Source organism: Herpailurus yagouaroundi, unplaced genomic scaffold, assembly GCF_014898765.1.
Source record: "Herpailurus yagouaroundi ecotype Mexico unplaced genomic scaffold, PumYag 100, whole genome shotgun sequence".
Classification (NCBI taxonomy): domain Eukaryota; kingdom Metazoa; phylum Chordata; class Mammalia; order Carnivora; family Felidae; genus Herpailurus; species Herpailurus yagouaroundi.
This window is the reverse complement of record NW_024412391.1, coordinates 940840-962461: the sequence shown is the minus strand read 5'-3', so window position 1 is coordinate 962461 and position 21622 is coordinate 940840. Positions and strand designations below refer to the sequence as shown.

At 45.9% G+C, this 21622-nt stretch overlaps 1 protein-coding gene across 3 annotated transcripts in view; it reads left to right on the top strand.

Annotated features, from left to right (window-relative positions):
• CUL1 (cullin 1) overlaps window positions 1-21622 on the top strand; it is a 106494-nt gene that overhangs the window by 21202 nt on the left and 63670 nt on the right. For 2 of the 3 annotated variants that reach the window (XM_040471679.1, XM_040471678.1), the window contains exon 2: window positions 16058-16358. In XM_040471679.1, the coding sequence (XP_040327613.1) occupies window positions 16219-16358 (140 nt within the window). In that variant the 5' untranslated portion in view covers window positions 16058-16218. Of the gene's footprint in view, window positions 1-16057; window positions 16359-21622 lie in introns of those variants that run through there. The other variant, XM_040471680.1, reaches the window with a different exon arrangement.

The window sequence follows — 21622 nt, the reverse complement described above, 5'->3', positions numbered from 1 at the left end:
GCATTTCCATCACCTAGAAGAGATCCTGTTGTACCTGTTTGCAGTCACTCTTGATCCCCAACCCGGCACCCATCTACTGCCTGTCCCTAGAGTTTGTCTGTTCTGGACATTTTGTACAATGAATGGAATCACATAGTCTGTGGTCTCTTGGTTCTGGTTTTCATGTAACATGATGTTTCGGGAGTTCATGCTGTAGCACGTATCAGTACTTTGGTTTTTATTGCCAACTTGTATTCTTTTGGGAATAGATGATATTTTGCTTATCCATTTACCTGTTACTGGACATTTTGGGTTGTTCCACTTTGGGGCTGTTAGAAAAATGTGCTGTGAGGGGTGCCTGGATGACTTAGTTGGTTGAGCATCTGACTCGTGATTTTGGTTCAGGTCTTGTGGTTCATGAGTTCGAGACCAGCAGGTGGAGCCTGCTTGGGATTCTGTCTCTCTCCCTCTCTCTCAGCCCCTCCCCTGCGCTTGCACTCTCTCTCTCTCTCTCTCTTAAATAAACTTTAAAAAATGTGCTATGGAAAATTAAAATAAATAAAAATGTGCTGTGAGTATTTGTATATAGGTCTTTAGGTGGACGTATGTTTTCTTGGGGTTTTTTGGTGGATATCTAGCACTGGAATTGATGGGTCATGTGGTAAGTATGTTAACTGAACCTGGTCTTGTAATGCCCCAAATGTTTAAATCTTTGAGTGAAGGGGCGCCTGGGTGGCGCAGTCGGTTAAAGCGTCCGACTTCAGCCAGGTCACGATCTCGCGGTCCGTGAGTTCGAGCCCCGCGTCGGGCTCTGGGCTGATGGCTCAGAGCCTGGAGCCTGTTTCCGATTCTGTGTCTCCCTCTCTCTCTGCCCCTCCCCCGTTCATGCTCTGTCTCTCTCTGTCCCAAAAATAAATAAACGTTGAAAAGAAAAATTTTTTTAAAAAAAAAAATAAATAAATAAATCTTTGAGTGAAGACATAAACAAGGCAATTCAGGCACTCAAGATACATTCAGGTCTTGGGGATTTGGCTTTGAATTGGTTGTTTAGGAAATAGAACCACTTCCCATTCGGCCGTGTGGTTCTGTTGCTTCTCTTACTTTATAGCTGTGGATTTAAATGTTTGAATGACTTCAAGTAAGTAGAGAGACAATTCAGATAATGTCTCTAAAAGCCATCTATTAAGATATTAATTGAATTTTTTATACTTGTCCACTGTAATTGCTTGAACTTCATTGTGATCCCTTAGTTCTATATAGAAATGTAATAATATACTTTATAAGTAATGAATAAGAAATTCATTATAATATAATGAATTTCAGTCATGAAGCCATGTAAACTTCTAAGGTGGTAAATGCCTTTGCTTATAGATGTACAAGTGAAACCCTCATTCTTGAATGTGGACATTGTTGGCCTACATTTATAAGATATTAGCCCCTGTACTAGCATCTTTAAGATTCCTTCTTGATTAAAAAGGTTAAAATTTTAAATAATTAACATTCAAATGATAATTTATGAATATTCAAATGAAACCATTTTAAACAGATTTGGGAGTGTAAGTATAAATGTCTGTTTCGTGAATTTGCTAGTTCTTCCGTGATCTTGCGTTTGCAGTCATTTGAACTTGTCGTTACGTATTCTCATCATGCAGTTTTCACTTGGCATTTTGTGTGGTTCTTTTGGAAGCCAGGTTGTGTAATCTCTTGGTAGCATGCTTCTTAACGAAGTGGAGGAAGAAATCTCCACCTTAGTAAGGGAGCAAGCAGTGTGGGATGGGGTGATGGACAGAACATGGCTTTGGACTCTAAACATTTAGTGTTCTGAGTCCTTGCTACTTATTTGCAGCGACTTGGGGCAAATGAGTATCTTTGAGCCTGAGTTGCCTCATTCGTAAGAGATGATACCGTGCAGAAGATCTAGTTATTGTGAGGATTAAGGGAGAGAAGGTATTAAAGCTCCTGTTGGTACAGAGCCTCGCATCGTAGCCTGCAGTAAAATACTCTGTCCTTTCGGGGCGCCTGGGTGGCGCAGTCGGTTAAGCGTCCGACTTCAGCCAGGTCACGATCTCACGGTCCGTGAGTTCGAGCCCCGCGTCAGGCTCTGGGCTGATGGCTCAGAGCCTGGAGCCTGTTTCCGATTCTGTGTCTCCCTCTCTCTCTGCCCCTCCCCCGTTCATGCTCTGTCTCTCTCTTTCCCAAAAATAAATAAATGTTGAAAAAAAAATTAAAAAAAAAATACTCTGACCTTTCCCTACACAGATAAGACGCCCACGTGGAGCAGTCCTACTTGATGCGCACCGGGGGTGGGCGGTCAGGGATGCGGTGGAGTGTAGACGAAGGTCACTGGAATGAATTCATTCACCAGAACGAATGACTGTTGGTGTTTTAGAAAGTAACTCGGGCGGCAGTGTGGAGGGTGGATCGGAAGGGGTAAGACTGGCGACAGCGAGGTCGGCGAAGAGGCTTGTGTTAGTGACCCAGGTGAGACGAGAGCGCGGGGACTGGAGTCGTGTAGTGGGTATGGAGAGCCGTGGGGACGCGGGAGCTAGGAGGGGAGCCCCGACTTTACGACGAAGTGAGGACAGGGAGAGGTCAAAGCTAACTTGTCTTCCCAACGTGGGAAACGCGGAAGGGAGTTGGGTCAGTTTGAACGTGGAGAGACCAGTCGGGAGGCCCGGGGAGGGCCCCCCCCCCCCGGAAGTGTCGGCAGGGGTCCCGGATGGAGGGGCGCGCGTCTGTGCGGGGCGGTGAAGGCGGCGAAGGCGTAGGGCCCTTCGAGGGGAAAGGGTGCTTTCGTGACCGCCGGGATTTTGAGTTGCGCAGCCGAGGCTCCCGGAACCCAGGTGGGAGGAGAGGCAGCGGGGGCGGCGTTCAGTCCTGACCCTAAGAGCGGGCAGGAAGGGAGGACGGGGAGCCGGATTGAGGGGCGGTGTGCGGCTGCGAGTGTGCACAGGGTTTTGCGGCCGTGGGGGCCGGGGCGGAGCGGGAGGGCCGCCACCCCACGCTGCGAGGGGGGCCACTGGGGCCGGAGGCGGCTGCTCTGTTTTCACCTCCTCTCAGCCGCGCGCGTCAAACCCCGGCTGGTCTCTTTGGCCTCTTGTCCAGGCATCCCGTGGGCTGACACTTCGGGGGGATTTAAGAATTTCTTTCTTTCTTTCTTTCTTTTTTTTTTTAACGTTTATTTTTGAGAGAGAGAGAGAGACAGAGTGTGAGCGGGTGAGGGGCAGAGAGAGAGGGAGACACAGAATCTGAAGCAGGCTCCGGACTCCGAGCTGTCAGCACAGAGCCCGACGCGGGGCTCGAACCCACAGCCTGTGAGATCGTGACCTGAGAGAAGTTGGACGCTTTACCGACTGAGCCACCCAGGCGCCCCGGGATTGAAGAATTTCTAATAAAACTTAAGAATATCTCAGCCTGGCGACGCTGCGGTGTCCGTTGTAAATGGCGTTGAGTACCTTTAAGTACCTTTAACCTGCTGGATTGTTTTCTGGTGTGTTTCTGGACCAGCCAGATCGCGAGGAACCCGCGCCTCTGCTCCGGCAGTGACACGGGGGAGCCCCCCTCCTACCTTCTGGAATAGGCCACCTCCTGTTCCGCCCCACCCCCCAAGCTCCGCGTGGGCCGCTTCCCATTCCCATCCCTTCCCGGCAGCCCGGGCTTGAATTGTCCTCCCTCCTATTCTCTTGCTTTCCGTCCGGCTTTTTTTTTTTTTTTTTTACTTCGCCCGTCGGATAGGTTTGCTCAGGTTTCTGTTAGCTTTTTATCATGGAAGATAGAACACAGTGTACAGATACAACGTACGCATCTGTCACTCAGCTTCTTTTTCCTGCCGTATTTTGGAGTAAATCCCGGCCATCCTGTCATTTCATGCATGACAGAATGTGTCCCTAACAAATCTGGTATTTTGTTGTTGCTGTTCTTCCGCTCCAGCACCGTGAAACCGCAGTGGCCGTGCCCCCGCCAGGCAAGGGCCTTCCCGTTCTTGGGGGGGGGGGGGGTGGTGCCGGCCCTCTCTCCTCTCCTAGACATACTCTTGTGTAAAAAACCAGTATTCTATATAAAAACATTATCGTTCTGTACGTACTCCTTCCTCTGTCACCTGTTTCGCTTGTGAGTCTTTCCGAAACCCGTCTGTTGTGTGCCTGTCCGCCGGTTTAGTTTTGATATCTCCTGTTAGTGGACGTGTGGGTTGTTTGCACGTTTGGGTTTTTGTTGTCGCTCATACAAGGCAGTACGGTGAAAGCACGTGTTTGGTGTGCACACACGCGCACGCACACACAAGTTCCTCTGGGTGTAAACCATCCTGCGGTTCATTCGTGTCTCACGTGCCATGTTGCAAATCAGAGCCGGGGGGTTATGCGTTCTTTTACCCAAGTGTTAGAAAAGAAGTAATTCCTTGGTTGAGTGATACCCAGGATCATGTAAATTTTGAATCAGATTTAAAATGTTAACTAAACCAGAAAAGCTAAATTCCGTCTCGTTTCTATGTCTTCGGTTTCTTGCGGGAAACCTTTTCCATTCCATGCAACCTCTTCCCCTGGTTTAGGGGACAGTCTGCTCCCTTTCGGTCAGGATCATCCCATACTGGCAGGAGATGCTCCCGAGGGGGTAAACCCGGCCATGAGCTCTGGGATTTCCTCACCTGGCTGTGCTCGGTGACCAGGGAAGCTGCATCTCAACCTTTCGTTTCAGCGACTCTGGTTTTAAGCGCCTACAGAAAAAGTTCAGGACTCTGTGGGCCACCGGCCCTGCATCCCGACCCCCCCCCCCCTTTGGTGGCACACGTGCCCAGCTCCACCATTTTAACGACAGAATGGCACACGTTGCTTCTGCAAAGTGACCTCCTTCTGATACTTGGTGGCTTTTCAGGTGTGCATACCGGTGACGGCCCGGGCAGTTTCACAAATGTTCTTAAGGTGAACGCGGAGATTTGAGTCACTGGATTTGCATGGTTTTGTGGGGTTTCCCGGGTCGTGTGAATAACAGATCATTTTCATCGATCACCTCAGACCACTTACAGAAAGAACTTGTTTTTTAATGGTGAATTTTATTACATTTTCACTGACTCTAATATAGCCTTTACGTTTAGAAGAAACTAACATTTTAAGTCAGTGTTTGTTTTTTTTTTTAATCTTTCTACATTTTTTCAAAAGCCATCCACCTAACTGAAGCACTAGAAATAGAAGGGTTTTTTTGTTTGTGTTTTTTGTTTTTGTTTTTGTTTTTGTTTTTGTTTTTTTTGGAAAAACCTTGTCGTTTGCACTCCTGTCACAACTCGGATCTGAATGATCTTGCTCTCACACTCCTCAGCATTGGCTGCTGCAACAGTACCTGCTAGAAGTGTTTGGTCTTCAGAAATGGGGGCAAATATCAGGACTTCATTAACAGGCAAAAGCGGTTATCTGGCCTTTTGGAGCAGTTGAGGTGAAAGTGAGGCGCGGACAAGGTGGGTTTCTCCCCCGGAGTAGAGACGTAGTTTTGTTCCTTAAGGGTCTTGAGAATGTATATTCCTACCTGTTGTGCTTGAGGAACTGTCAGGGGACTGATACCTTAGGAGAACACAGAAAAGCTTAATTGCTTAGATGTCTGGTGAAGAAACGCTTGGCCCTGTAGTCCAGTTTGGGGGCCGAGTCTCATAAAGTGGAGGCCACCCTCCTTCCTGCAACTAGACGCTTAAATCGTTAAATCGCCTCTGTCTCCCGGTGGCCGCGGTGACACGTAGCACCCCCACAGCTGCATTGCACGGCCTCTCTGCCAGAACCGTGCCCCCCTCCCCTCCCTTCTGCCCCCACCTCACTTCTCCGCAGAGCTCCCTGGAGTCTGACCCCGTGACGAGGACGCCCCTCTTGTAGCCTCTGTCCACATCCTTAAACTTCCTCGCTCATCTCCGGAGCTGAAGCCTCCTGGAAGCCAAGCTGTGGCTGTTCGTGTTCTCCCACATTCCACCGGCCTCCAGGTTGAAGGTGGCTCAGTGCCCCCGACCCCGCCCAGTGTTGACGGCCCGTAGTCAGAGACTCACTCTCTGGAGGCCCCGCCCGCTCCGCTCCCAGTAGCGGTCGCCTGTCGTCAAGGACTGGCGAAATTCACCGGGCAGTCTGGCGCCCAGCTCGGTCTTCCGCTCCGTTCCTCAGCGCTGTCGTCTCAGGTGACTCACTGCCTATGGGGACGGTGCTCCTGGTGCCTTGACCTTCACTTCCTTGAGCTCCACCGTGTTCCCGTTGTTCTCAGGCCGGGGCCCTCAGCCTCTGCCTTGTCACCAGACCACCCCACTTCCAGCGTCGTCGATCTGGCGGGCCCCTGCCAACTACTGGCGCCAGCCTTCTGTCCTGTCTCTCGGCCGTTCTCAGACCTCACACCCCTCTTCCCGCTTTCTTCACCCCTTCTTGGCCAAAACGGTCTGCATTTCTGTGTCTTCCAACCCGTTCCAGTTGATTTCTGTCCTGAAGGCTGCAGTGAGACTTTGCTTGCTGAAGCGTCACCAGTGGCTTAAATAAAACTGAAACCAGAAGCTGCATTTCAGATACGATGACGATGAAAATAATAGCCTTTATTCACTGTGTTGCCTCACTTAATCCTGACCCCTCTGAGATACATTAAGTGATTTACTCAAGATCATACAAGAGGTAGAGGGCAGAGCCTTTTGTAGGACCATGATGAGGCCCTGCCCGCCATGGCCTTTTCTTCCCTTGGCCTCCAGAGTGGGGCTCCTCTCATTGTTTGGGGCTGTAACTTTGCAGGTACAGACTCTGTGGTTCCCCATCATCTAGTCAGTTTCTAAATGTTCTCAGGACTGACTTTGGGCCCATCTCTTTCTGCAATTTCTCTGATTAACGCTGGTTCTCAGACTCCAGTAGTGCCTGTCAGAATGATCTCTCCAGAGCCCAGCTTCCCAGGATGCTTCTGTGATGCTTCTCAGATCCACCGTGTCCAAAAGTAAACTGCCTCCCACCAATCTGTTCCTCCTTCACTGTGTTCTGACCTGGTAGGTGGTTCCATCGTGCATTTATCACATAGATGATACATATAGGCGTTTATCACGCACACTCAAGTCAGCAGAAGAGAAATCCTTAGAAGGCTGCCTGCTACAGTGTCACTTACAACTGTTAAAATAAACACCTAAAGCTCTTTAGCAGGGGACTAGTTTGATGAACAATAGGATTTTAGCTCACAAAAACGAGATACATTTCATTAAGTGAGATGTATTTCGTTATTAAAGAAAAAGTTGCAAAAGTGTGTGGTCAGCTCCGTGAGCGTTAGTTAGAAATGAGTAGGGACCAGTGCAGAGTAATCTTTAAAAATAAATAGGGGCGCCTGGGTGGCGCAGTCGGTTAAGCCTCCGACTTCAGCCAGGTCACGATCTCGCGGTCCGTGAGTTCGAGCCCTGCGTCGGGCTCTGGGCTGATGGCTCAGAGCCTGGAGCCTGTTTCCGATTCTGTGTCTCCCTGTCTCTCTGCCCCTCCCCCGTTCATGCTCTGTCTCTCTCTGTCCCAAAAATAAATAAACGTTGAAATATATTTCTTAAAAAAATAAATAAATAAATAAGTAAGTAAGTAAATAAAGCTGTGTTGTTCCTTAAAACATTAGTTTTCTTGAAGAAACCTGTCCCGAGATCTGTTCAGGAAAAACCACTCTATGGCCAAGTCCACTCGAATGACTTATACTGTCGTTTTGACGGAGATTCACAAGAGGCGTCCGCTTATTAAGGCCTCTCGAGTCTCGTAGCCAACGAACGTGTCAACTTCGCCGCAGTTAGCGCGTCTCCCGTATCCCTTGATGCTCTATTCAGTTGATAATCAGTCAGCGTTCAGTGGAAGGCTGTTCTAAGTGCTCATTTAAAAGAGCCCTTTTATTACTACTGAAACTCTGACTTCCTCATAGCAAAGAGGAGGTGTTTTTCAGGATTCCTGGAGGTTGTTTACCTAGCACTCCTCCTCAGCGAAGACATCCTGTGCACCATTAATGTTGAGAAATCGGCTGTTTGGTTGGTTCACGGTGTGAATTGTTAGAAAGTCTGTTTACTACGGATTCTGTTGACTTTTCTGTCCCTTTGGAACAACACGGTCTTTGAGGGGAGTCCTTAAATAGACAACCTCCTTTCTCCTGTTAGGCTGTTTATTCTGACTCGTGTCCCATTCCGCCGTCTTGCTTTCCTAGGCGGACACGAAGGAGAAGAGCGCGGTGTGTCTGCATTTGTGGTGATTTGTTCGGCTTCGTGAGGTGCAGCTGGGCTGCCTCTGCTTCCTGTCCTTGACCGGTTGCGTTTTGTGCCTCGGTTTCCTCTACAAATCAGCGTTTCTCCTGGATGTTCGTGACCGCAGACGTGAACGCTGTAATGTCGGGTTTGCGATACCAGAATGCTCTTGAAAACTGCCTGGTTTCCTGAATAGATACCTGGTTGAGTTTTGCCGTTTGTTTCTTGTGTTGATTGGCTTTTTGGACCTCCAAAGATTTTTAGCTAAAATATTTTTACCCCTTACTTAAAAACCACTCGAAACTCTTTTTATGAAGTCTGCTCAAGGCCATGGGCAGTTTGGATGGCCTGGTCGTGAGGTGGAGGCTGTCCCGTTTGTAAAGTGCACTGTCTCCGAAGTTGCAATCCTGGCAGATAAGGCCTCGTGGGCGCCTGTGTCGTGGGTTATCACTCCAAGCAGTCTTCCTGTCCGTTCAGTTCACAGACACTTGGGCGACGCACGCGCAGGTTAGCCCCTTGCCCCCTCGCCCCCAAGTGGAAAACCGCTTACCAGAGCGCCGTATGTCCGTTTGGACAGCCTGGTGGATACGCGGGTGCCCCACCTGGTTGCCCCTTCGAGAGGGGACTTGACTGCCAGCGTGGGCGGCGCGGGCAGCAGACGGCCCCCGCTTTCAGCTCCTCCGGGCCCACCTCGGCCACAGAGAGCTGCCCGGCCTGGCCCGCTTCCAGCCACTGAGGCCAGTGCGGCCTTGTGTGTAGCATTGACAGGGCTGACTGCAGAGCTGGGGGCCGGGGTGGGGGGTGTTGGGGGGGGCAGACGCTTCATTCCTAAGAGCATCTCCCACCCAAACTCTGTCCCCGCCTCTGCCCCAGAGGGGCCACCCGGACACCAGCAGGTGGGCTGTTGCTGTCAGCGCGTGGCCTCACCTCGAAGACATTTTCCTCATGTGCTTACTTGGAACGTCTCCTTGTCGACTAAGTTCTGGATTCCTTTCCTGTCATATTAGTAATAAATGTTGAAGCGTAAGGGTGTGAGACTCCCTAGGGGATACTGAGACTACGAGGTAAGGATGTCCTCTTTAAACTATTTGCTTAAATAGGTGAGGACGTTGTGAGTTTTTGAGAACCTCACATCAGCTATGTATGAACCCTGAATACTCAGTGGGGACGATAAAAAACTAGAGCAGGTAGTTTCAAATAGACTACTTTGCTTATTTTCCAACATATTCTGCATATAAACTGAGGTGTGCCGTGGTACAAAGTTACACATATAGAACTAGACGCAAAGTGTGTGTAGTAGAGTCAACTTGACATTGTATTTTTATTTATTTATTTTTAACTTAATTTATTTTTAAAATTTATATCTGAGTTAGCATGTAGCACGACGATGATTTCAGGAGTAGATTCCTTAATGCCCCTTACCCATTTAGCCCACCCCCCACCCCACCACCCCTCCAGCAACCCTAAGTTTGTTCTCTGTATTTAAGAGTCTCTTCTGTTTTGTCCCCCTCCCTGTTTTTATATTATTTTTGCTTCCCTTCCCATATGTTCATCTGTTTTGCTCTTAAAGTCCTCATATGAGTGAAATCATGATATTCGTCTTTCTCTGACTAGTTTCATTTAGCATAATACCCTCTAGTTCCAAATGGCAGTAATTGCCATTGTAATACTCCATTGTATATATGTATATATACCACATGTTCTTTATCCATTCATCCATCGATGGACGTTTGGGCTCTTTCCATCCTTTGGCTATTGTCGATAGTGCTGCTAGAAACATGGGGGTGCGTGTGTCCCTTTGAAACAGCACACCTGTATCCTGTGGATAAATGCCTAGTAGTGCAATTGCTGGGTCGTGGGGTAGTTCTATTTTTAGTTTTTTTGAGGAACCTCCATCCTGTTTTCCAGAGCAGCTGCACCAGTTTGCATTCCCACCCGCAGTGCAGAAGCGTTGCTCTTTCTCCACATCCTCGCCAACATCTGTCACTGCCTGAGTTGTTCATGTTAGCCATTCTGACAGGTGCGAGGTGGCATCTCACCGTGGTTTTGATTTGTCTTTCCCTGATGAGTGATGTCACTCTGACATTTTAACATGAAAAGGTTGTGTTTGATCTTCTAGAGTGTGAGTGAATCTTGGTGTAAAGACTTAGAACTGGAATGGGAAGTGTCGTAGAGGAAGAAAAAGCACGTAAAGAACGTGTTTGGGCATATTTGGATGCCGATGCTGAGTTAGGAGAGTGGAGGTGTTCTAGAGAAAATTGGTGAATCTGGGTTTTTCTAAAGTTTTTTATTTTAACTCCAGTATTGTTAAGATACCATGTTCTGTTAGCTTCAGGCGTACAATACGGTGAGTCAACAAATTCTCTCTGCTCGGTGCTCCTCGTGAGAAGTGTACTGTTTAATCCCCATCGGCTATTTCATCCATCCCCCCACCCACTTCCCCTCTGGTTAGCATCAGTTTGTTCTCTATAGGTAAGTCTGTTTCTTGGTTTGTCTCTCCTTTTTTCTCTGCTCATTTGTTTGGTTTCTTAAATTCCACTTATGAGCGATACCATATGGTATTTATCTTTCTCTGGCTTATTTTGCTTAGCATTATACTCTGGCTCCATCCATGTTGTTGCAGATGACAAGATTTCATTCTTCTTTTATGGCTGAATAATACTCCGTTGTATATATGCACCACATCTTCTTTATCCGTTCATCAGTTGATGGACACTTGGGCCACTTCCATAATTTTACTGTTGTAAATGCTGCAATAACATAGGAGTACATGTATCCCTTTGAATTAGTATTTTTGTATTTTGTGGGTACTTAGTACAGTTAACGGATCATAGGGTAGTTGTGTTTTAAGGAACCTCCATACTGTTTTCCACAGCAGCTGCACCAGTTTACATTCCCACAAGCAGTGCAAGAAGGTCCCTTTTTCTCCACATCCTGACCAACACTTGTTTCTTCTGTTTTTGATTTTAGCCATTCTGATCGGTGTGAGGTGATCTATCTCATTGTAGTTTGATTCGTATTTCCCTGATGATGAGTGATGTTGAACATCTTTCCATGCGTCTGTTGGCCAACTAGGTGTCTTTTTTGGAGAAATGTCTTTTCATCTTCCGCGCATTTTTCAATTGGTTTATTTGGGGTCTTTTTGGTGTTGAGTTGTATCAGTTCTTTATATATTTTGGGTACTAACCCTTTATCACATGTCATTTGCAAATATCTTCTTCCATTCAGTAGGTTGCCTTGCAGTTTTGTTGTTTTCTTTGCGTGTGGAAGGTTTTATTTTTATGTAGTCCCAATAGTTTATTTTTGCTTTTATCGCCCTTGCCTCAGGAGACATATCTAGAAAAACGTTGCTATAGCTGATGTTGTAGAAGTAGTAATACTGTCGGTGCTCTTGTCTAGGATTTTGTGGTTTCAGGTCTCACATTTAGGTCTTTAATCCATTTGAGTTTATTTTTGTGTGTGGTGTGAGAAAGTGGCCTGGTTTCCTTCTTTTGCATGTAGCTGTCCAGTTTTCCCAGCACCATTTATTAAAGAGATGGTCTTTTTCCTCTTGCATATTCTTGCCTTCTTTGTTGAAGATTAATTGACCATATGATTGTGGGTTTATTTCTGGGTTTTCTCTTCTGTCCCACTGATCTATGTGTCTGTTTTTGTGCCAGTATTGTACTGTCTCGATCACTATAACTTTGTAATATAACATGTAGTCTGGAATTGTGATGCCTCCAGTTTTGTATTTCTTTGTCAAGACTGCTTTGGCTATCTGGGGTCTTTTGTGGTTCCATACAAATTTTAGGATTGTTTGTCCTAGTTCTATGAAAAATGTGTAGGTATTGATAGGGATTGCATTAAATCTGTAGATTGTTTGGGTGGTGTAGACGTTTTAACAGTATTTGTTCTTCCAGTTCGTGAGCATGGAATGTCTTGCCATTTGTGTTGTCTTCCATCTCTTTCATCAGTGTTTTATAGTTTTCAGAGTACAGGCCTTTCACCTCTTTGGTTAAGTTTATTCCTAGGTATTTTATTATTTTTGGTGCAGTTGTAAATGGAATTATTCTCTTAATTTCTCTTTCTACTGCTTCATTATTAGTGCATAGACATGCAACAGGTTTCTGTACCTTGATTTTGCCGAGTTCAGTGAATTCCTTTATCAGGTCTAGTAGTTTTTTGGTGGAGTCTTTAGGGTTTTCTTTAGATAGTGTCATGTCGTCTGCAAATAGAGTTTTAGTTCTTCCTTGTTGCTTTGGATGCTTTTTATTTATTTTTCTGGTCTGATAACTGTGGCTAGGACTTGCAGGACTATGTTGAATGAAAGTGGTGAGAGTAGACATCCTTGTCTTGTTCCTGACCTTGGGGGAAAGGCTCTCAGTTTCTCCCCATTGAGTATGATGTTGGCCATGGGTTTTCATAAATGGCCTTTATTATGTTGAGGTGTGTTTCCTCCAAACCTACTTTGTTGAGGGTTTTTATCATGAATCGATGTTGTACTTTGTCAAATGCTTTTTCTGCATCTACTGAAATGGTCATATGGTTTCGTATCCTTTTTCATTGTTGTGATGTATCACATCGATTGGTTTGTGACTGTTGAAATTGGTTCCCTATTTGTTGACATGCTAAAAATGAAAGAACCTAAAATTCACACCAGGGTATTGAGGAATACTGGCTTTTCAGAATCCAGATGTCAGGCTTGTTGTTCTGACACTTTCTAGCGTTGTAACGTTGGTTAGGTTTGATTGCTTCCGTAAAAGGGAGGGCCAGAACTAACTATCTTTAAAGTTAACCTCCAATCTACTGTAATTGGTTCTTATGAGCAAATATTTTTGGTACACAAATGCTTGGTACATAGATTTTCCACTTTACAAGTGTGTCACATACCAAAAGTTAATGGGTTAGCTTCTTAGGTGCTTTATTCCACAGCAGTAGAGTTGTGTCTGTTTAGATTTACTATTATTAAGAGTACATAAGACAGTGCCTACAATAGTGCCTGGCACATGGTAGTTTCGTACTAAATATTTGTTCAGTAAAATATTACTGATCACTGAACTCCTGGGCGTCTTACAAGCCTGTTTAAACACTGTGTTAAAATATGTATACGTTTGTAGTGACCAGAATAACAACATTAGTAAATGAATCAGTAAGAAAAATTTCAGCCTAAAATCTAGTGTTTGAAGGAAAAAGTGAAGAAACAAGATAGAATGTAATGGAGATTCTAAGTGGGGGTTTGAGGGTAAGTTCAGATGCTTTATAATGGTGATACTTCATTATTTCTAAATCCTTTAAAAACACAGCTTTTCAGTTCCCCAATTTGTTATTTCATTTATTCATATACAACATTGATCTGTGTGCCAGGCTCCGAACTAGGTTCTCAGCAAAAGAGATGGTCTCTGTGCCATGAATCCTTCTCTGCAAAGAAGGGAGAGACACAGGCCTGGGATTACCAGGAATGAGAGTTCAGAAGGGAAAGTCCCACGAGGTGGGCGCACCTCACTGGTCTGGGACTTCTAGTGAGTGTCACCTGGCTGGACGTGGGCGAGGGAGCACAGGAGCTTTCCAGGCACAAGCAGCCTGGGGAGCGGCGGCAGTGATGATGATGACGACGACGATGACGACAGTGACCGCTGGGGAAGGAAACGGAGGTAGTAGTGAGTGGATGTGACGTGACCTCGAAGGTTAAAATCAGCACTCAGATGTGAAAGAACAGGAACGAGGCATTCGAATTATCCCAGGTTTCTGGCGCTCACTGAGATGGGCGGCACCGGTGAACGGGGGATCCGGGGGCAGCTCCTGCATTCAGCTGTACGCCTGCTGGGTGTGCGAGGTCTAGGAGGGGGTGTGAACTGGGCACTGAGACGTGTAGGTGGGCCTGGACTCGAGAGAAGCAGTCTGGGTTGGAGATACACTTCATGAGTCACTGGCAGGTGGGGGTTTGAAGGAAGGAGGTTGGGACACGTCCCCGTAGTAACCCGTTGAACTTGAAGGTACTTGTATGCGGCCCAGTGGAAGTGATACGGTGAGGAAAAGGTGAAAATGGAAAGAGTGGAACATTTTTCCTGGTTGCTGCTAGGAATTAAACGGGAAGAAAGAGGAGTAAAAGAGCATCTAGATGGGTCTGAGAAGGCTTATCTAAGTTAGAATTAACTGAAGTGTGTGTGTGAGTCTGGGGAGTTGAAGTGATGATTTCCCCCGGGTGGAACACAAGGAGTGCGGGTTTAAATAGGTCGCGCCACCAGGCAGTACTACGGGTCCAAACACCCTGTCAAGTGGGGTGTTGGTGGGTATGATCCTCCCAAGGGAGATGGAAGGAAAGGCGTATGGAACATAGATTCCGGGAGCATTTGCGAAGTGGCTGCCGGGTGGTCGGTTTCCCTAAAACTTGAGGGAATTCTTTTGGCAGCTATGTTTATGTTCTACATTTGAGCATACTTCTTTGAGCGTATGCTGTAGAATACTTGCAGGATCAAGAGTGGTAGTGTGGCTTCATAAAATAGTAGGTCCCAAAGCTTAGATTATAATTAGTAGAGGGGTGCCTGGGTGCGTCAGTCGGTGGAGCGTCTGACTCTTGATTTTGGCTCAGGTCTTGATCTCAGGGTCGTGAGTTCAAGCCCCGCGTTGGGCTCCACACTGGGCGTGAAGCCTCCGTAACAGCTAAATAAATATTAGAGATGATTTGGTTTTCGGACTTGATCCACAAGTATGAACTACATTCTCCTCAAATGTGCCTTAGCCTACAGGGAGCGCTAATGCCATGGAAGATGGAGAATGTACCGAATTACTTGCTGAACTCAAATTTGCACTGGCAAGCTTTGACAACCCATTCTTACTGCTCCAGACATCATTTACCTCCAACATTTATTGTATGGAGCCATTCAAATAATTCAGTGTTTCTTAATTTGACAACAGAAGTACTTGTTTAAAAACCTCCACATTTCAGTGTGATGTACGTAGATGATCCTTAAGGTGTGACCGTAGTATTACGTATTGAGAAGTACTGAGTTACTAGGCTATGGAATACCTCCGGCCCTTTATCTATGGATCTGAACTCCTGAAGCATTAAATTCTGTTTTGCAGGAGACTTATACACTTGGAAATAATAGCCACTATTAATTGTGAAGCGTTGACTATGTGTTAAATATCGATAAGGTAGTAAATAACAGAGGCATTATCTTATTTAGACTTCACAGTAACTGTCTGAGAAAAATGATCTGCCCCCCTTTTGAGGATTAAGAAATCGAGGCTGAGAAGTGAAGTACCTTGCCGAAGACCTCATACCTAGTAGGTGTGGAGCCGAGCTTCAGACCCCGGCCACTGAATTTAGGGGACATTTTAAATTTTGATGATTCCTGCCAAATTCCCTTCTAAAAGGGGGAGTGACCGTTTCCCTGCACCTTCAACCTCCCCAACATCTGCATTCCTGCAAAGTGCTAAGTGAAAAACTGTTAGAATTCACAGGTAACTAGTGCGGTTGGTTTTTCCTACTTTTTAGGTGTTTGTGTTTCGCTTTCTGGGAGTTAGCTTTGCCTTTTTTCCTTTGTGAGTTTATCTTTCTAGTTGTTATGCAGGCCAAGTGGTTAAGTTTAAGTTTTGATACCTTCAGGAGGCAAAAAAGAGCAACAGTGTTAGCTGTGCTTCTGCAGTTTCACCCGGCTTTTCTTGTGAACACTTTTCTTGTGAGTTCATAGGATTCCGACCTAAATCCCTGATAAGTAAGCTTATCTCTGTACGTAGACCATCTAACATGAGTTTGTTTCCACAGAGAAAGAGAAATATTCTCTAGATTAGAGTGGTGCCCACTAATGCCCACAGACTGAATATTTCTGTGCGCGTGGCAGGCACCCCATTACCCACCCCAGGATGTCGAGAAAGAATTAATTGGCTTTATTTCTTCCTCAGGTTTGCCTGCAATGAGATTTCATTCTCCACATATAAAGGACATCCTTTCTGAGCTGCTGTGAATAAATTTGGAATGATACTGTATATTTTCATCTGATGGAGAATTAGCTGTACCTTGAGTTTGGATTGCTGCACTGGACGACCTAAGAATATCGCTCACGATGTCATCAAACAGGAGTCAGAATCCCCATGGACTGAAGCAGATTGGCCTTGACCAGATCTGGGACGACCTCCGCGCTGGAATCCAGCAAGTATATACCAGACAAAGTATGGCGAAATCCAGATACATGGAGCTCTACACGTATCCTACTGCTTGAGCTGAGATTAATTTGCTTAGAAGTTCAGTTATTTACTAGTATGATCTGTGAATGGTTAGAAATTTTACATCGTGTTTTCTCTTTCCATTTTCACCCTGTGATATACTCAGAGTCCTTTTTTAGCTTTAAAAATTAACTCACACTCTTTAAGTCTTTTGACCAGAGGTAAAATTGGCTAGTCGGTTAGTCCAAAGCAGTGCTGTGCAGTGCAGTCGTTACTGACTACGTGTGGCTGTTTACATTGGCAGTCACTAAAATGAGCAGTTCCTAAGTCACGGTATCTGTACTTCAGGTGCTTGATAGATGGCACACTACTTCCGTCGCTGTGGAAAGTTCCATCGGACCGCGCCAGTGAAAGCAGGGGAGCGCTGGTTTCTGTGTTGTCTGCGGTCGCCTTTGTGCTTCAGGGCCTGAGCAGGGTGCTTGCATCAGAAATGGTCTGGTCCTCCGTGGCTCAGGACGTGGTTCAAGGCCCGCACTGGCCTCTGCGCTGACAGTGCGGGGCCTGCTTCGGATCCTGTTTTCCTCTCTCTGCCCCACGCTCACTCTCTAAAAAAATAAATAAACGTTAAAAGAAAAAATAAAAGCAGTCTGGCCCACAAAGCCAGAAATATCTGCTGTCTCGCCCTTTATGGGAACAGTTCGCTGACCCTTATCTAAAGGGTTACCACATAGAGCAAAAAGCTTGACAGTCACGACCTTGTTTTACAAATACGGTATTAAAGTATCTCATTCGCTCGTTATGTGGTCCATGGTGTGTGCAAGGGACTGTCTGCCTGCCACAAAGGTCATGAGGGTGTAAAAGACATAGCTCCTGTTCTCTAGTATGTACTTGACGATACACTTTTTAACTTGTAAGTTTCTTGATTCCATTCAAATATAAGAAATTGAAATTTAAGCTAACTCCCTAGACAGCAGATTGCTACCGCTTTGCTGGTTCTGGTAGTTTAAAGTTGCTAGTTCAGTGGAGATTTAATCTTAGATTTTTAGTATGTATCCATAGTTGTCAAACTTGGCTATGTGATATTCCAGTGTACCCTCAGCTATGCTAACATTTTAGGATCGTCCCCCCAAATTAGCATTACTTTAAATAGGCATGAGGCTTCATGTCTAACTCAAAATTAACTTAAAAGTTATTATAGTTGTGTGCATATTCCTATGTGCGTGTACATTTACGTTGTTAAAAAACCAACTTAATTGAGATACAACTCCCATACTGTAAAATTCACCCTTCTTTAAGTGGTTTTTAGTATATTCCCAGGGCCGTGCAGCCACCAACATGGTCTCATTTTAGGACATTTCCATCACTGCCAAGAGAAGATCCGTACCCACGAGCAGTCACTGTCATTCTCGCTCCCCTCGGTCCCCGGCAACCACTAATCAACTTTCTGTCTGTGCATTTGCCTGTTCTGGACATTTTAGAAACGTGGAATCACGCAATGTTTAGCTTTTTGAGACCGGCTTTTTTCACTTAGCACAGTGTTTGTGGCTTCAGCCTTGTGTCACGTGTCCGCACATCCTCCTCCTGACGGCTGGATCGCAGGGACACATACCACGTTTTGTTCATCCGTTCGTCAGTGATGGGCCGCCTGGGTTGATTCCACCCTTTGGCTCTTACTGAACTATGCTGTTGTGAATATTGTTATCTTGGGTGGAAAGCTGGGAGTGGATTGCTGGGTCACAGGACATAGAGAAAGCCTTTAAGGAGGATAGGATCTTTGACAGAAGAGAGGAGGTTCCTCCACTCGAGGGTTGTGGCTTACCTAGGTGTATGACCTTTATGATCTTTTTGTTTTTGTTTAATCTTGTAAGTAATACGGCTGAAGGTGGTGATTTCAGTGGCGAGACAAGGCACTTGGCTGGGTTTCTGGTGTGCGGAAAGCCCAGGGAGCGCCGGTGTGGAGACCAAAGACGTCTAATTGCTGATTTGTCTCTGGGGAATTTCTTCACATGTGATTTTTGGCTAAATCAGATTGGTCCTCTGTCCAGGACCATGCCATGCTCTCAGAACTCTGAGAATGTAGAGACAGCAGTTACTGGCTTCTTTTATTCTGTAAATAATTAGAATGTGTAGTTCTGCAGTTTTTAAATTTTTTCGGAAATGCTGCCCTTCAATTGAGTATTCTTTTCCTCCCAGTTGCGTTTGACAGCATAACAGCTTTATGCATTTATTACGAGTGGAGAGGCCGACTGAGTCTAAAATATCTTACTGTAATTCTTCAGGTATTTATGAAATAATGGCTACAGTTGGAGTCTTACGTGTCAGGCCTTGGGCCAGGAAGCATCTTCGTCTTCCTCAAGGCCTGCATTGCCCCCGAGGGCTGGTGGGAGTGACCCTCCTCTGTTGGTGTCGGAAACCACTTCCCCAAAGGCTCATGTAACTTGCTTGATACGGCAGCCACAGTAAATGATGGCGGTACTAAAATGCGCAGTAGCCTGACCCTAGAAACCTGCCTTTATCCGCTAACTACCTTCAGATTCTGTATCTGAGTGAATCCTGTTGCTCAAAGTATTTGCAGTATTGGTGGTGTTATTGTCACAACTAGAACTTTGGGGCGTCGCGCACGCCTTTCCGGAGCATGTGGTCACTTGCGTTGAGGGTCCCCTAAGACCGGGTGCTGTTGGAGACACCACGGCAGTGCTAGCCCCGCCTCCATTTGCGGGTCACTGCAGATTCTTGTAAAGTTTTCTCTTCGGGTGTGTGTTCGGTCTCCGTGTTAACCACTTGCCGACTCGCCTTTTAAAATAATCTCCTCCGGGCTGGTTTACAGTGACATCTGACACTTGGCGGTTGTCAGGTTGTGTTTCAGGTTAGCGGGTGCTTTTGGTCCTGGGAGGAGGGAGCAGACTGTGCACCCAGTGTTCACTCTGCAAGGTCAGAGCATCCTTGGCGATAGTTGCTGACGGAGAATGGGTTAGAATCAGGCGAGAGGAAAAACTGGTTGAGAGAAAAGAGGGATCCTTTTCCTTCCTAACTCTGGCTGGGGGCTAACGGCTCAATTTTTACCCTTTGTTTATTCTGGAGAAACATATGTGACTTGCTTTCTAGAGAAAATACCCTGCTTTTGAATGTGAAACAAATATTCTTAGAGCCTTATTATACAGTGTAAACATTTTTCTTGACTTTTTAACTCAAAATGGCAAAGGAAAGAGAAAGGTGTTTTTGGAAAGAAAACAGTCCCAGAGCATCTGCAGTCAGAAAGATCTAGTTCACTCACCTTTGTTTCCAGCCGCTATTCTCACGGGCTTCATTTTTCTTCTACAGTTTGAGCCTCAAGCCCTTGCTCCTTCCGGCATGTCTGTCTGTCCAGTCTTTGTCTCCCCGCTTCTAACTTTCCTTGATGTCTTACGTACTATACAGCCGACCCTGGAACAGCACGGGAGTTAGGGGCATTGACCTCCTGTGCAGTGAAAAAGCCGCATATAGCTTGACCCCCCCCAAAATTTAATAGCCAAGTACTTTCAACTGTGGAAACCCAACTAAGAACATAAACAGTCGATTAACACACATTTATGTCATATGTATTGTTTACTGTGTTCTCACAATAAGCTAGAGAAAAGAAAATACTAAGAAAATCATAAGAGAAAATACATTTACGCTACTGTATGTAACGAAAACAAATCACGTTTAAGCAAACCCGTTCATTTCAACCCTCTTGTTGAAGAGTCAACTGTTGGGGCGCCTGGGTGGCTCAGTCGGTTGGGTGTCCAACTGCAGCTCAGATCATGATCTCGCAGTTCATGGGTTCGAGCCCCGCATAGGGCTCTGTGCTGACAGCTCAGAGTCTGGAGCCTGCTTCCCATTCTGTGTCGCCCTCTCTCCGCCCATCCCCCACTCACACTCTTGTCTCTCTCAAAAAGAAACAAACCTTGAAAATACATGTTTTTTTTTTTTTTAAGTCAAGTTTTTTTAAAAAGTCAGTACAGCAACTTTTTTTTTCCCAGTAAAATACAGGCGTGCGTTCTGTGCTGGTGGGTATGTAATAGGTGGGTAAATAATAGTAGACTTCTTTCTTTTTGAAAAATTGAAATAGGTAATGTAATTTCTTAGTCGGTTTATTGACACTTCAGGTGTCATGCTTCGCTCAGAGCAAGCGTGGGTCTTGATGAGCGGAGCAAACGTTTATGGTGAGAATGCAGGATGATGGAGGGTCCTTGTGGCGTAACTGAGAGCAGCCCATCTGGTCGAGTGTGGTAGAAGTTTCTGGTTTCGCTGGGCGCCAGATCTGCCTGCCCTCCTTTCCAGGTCACAGGCCTTTTTTCCCTTGGTCAGTATACACCGCAGACCATGTTTTGCCTTCCCCTGGGATCCAGAGAAACCTCCGCGTTGGTGTCTTTCATTGTTTCCTTATGCCTACAAAAGTTCTCAACGCTGGAGTTTGGATTTTTCCCTGTGGTGCTGTGAGCTGAATTAGTTTATCCTGTTTTATTAGCCTCGTTTTTTGTTTGTTTTTCGAAGTCTTCTTTTTCCCCAGCAGTATACTCAGGATCCTGTTCCTATTTCCAAGTCTTGGTCGTTCACCTCGCAGTGATAACAGACATAGTCAGGATTCATATTTACTCTCCGTCCTGATGTTCTGTGACACAGTTCACGGTCCCTGGGCCTGGGGGCACTTTTGCACCCAGAGTTACTGAGCCCTCGGCCGCGCATGCTTCGCAGGCACAACGTGCCAGGACATGCTGGTCCTACCGCGGCCGGTGCCTGCCAGCTGCGTGGTCATGTCCCAGCTGCTGCTGTCACTCATCAGGCTGACATGCTCTGGCCCTGGCCAGCTCTTCCTAGGAACCGTGGGGAATATTCCAGTAGCTCAGCCTACCTGCTGCCAGATTCCCTCTTACCTTTAGAGAAAACTCAGAATCTCCTAGAAAAGCTGATCAAACCGAAAGAATAGCAAATTCTTTCACAACAGATTCATGATGACCCGTGTCTTCTTTGAAATAACCATCCAGCCCAACGAATGCATTTGGATGTTTTCGTCTTGTACTTTTTTTTTTTTTAATAGTCTCACATGGATATGTTTGGCTCACCTAATGAATGTGGCTAACATCAGATAAACCTAAACATAAAGGTATTTTACAGTTTTTCCAAATGTAGCTACCGTTCTCCTATGTATTTATCCAGACTTTTAGAGTGAGGTTCTAAAGGACATAACTGATTCATAGAAGAAATGCAAATGGTCTGTAGGCGTATGAGAAAATGTTACAACTTATAATTGTTACAGAAATGAAGAATTAAATTTTTTACACC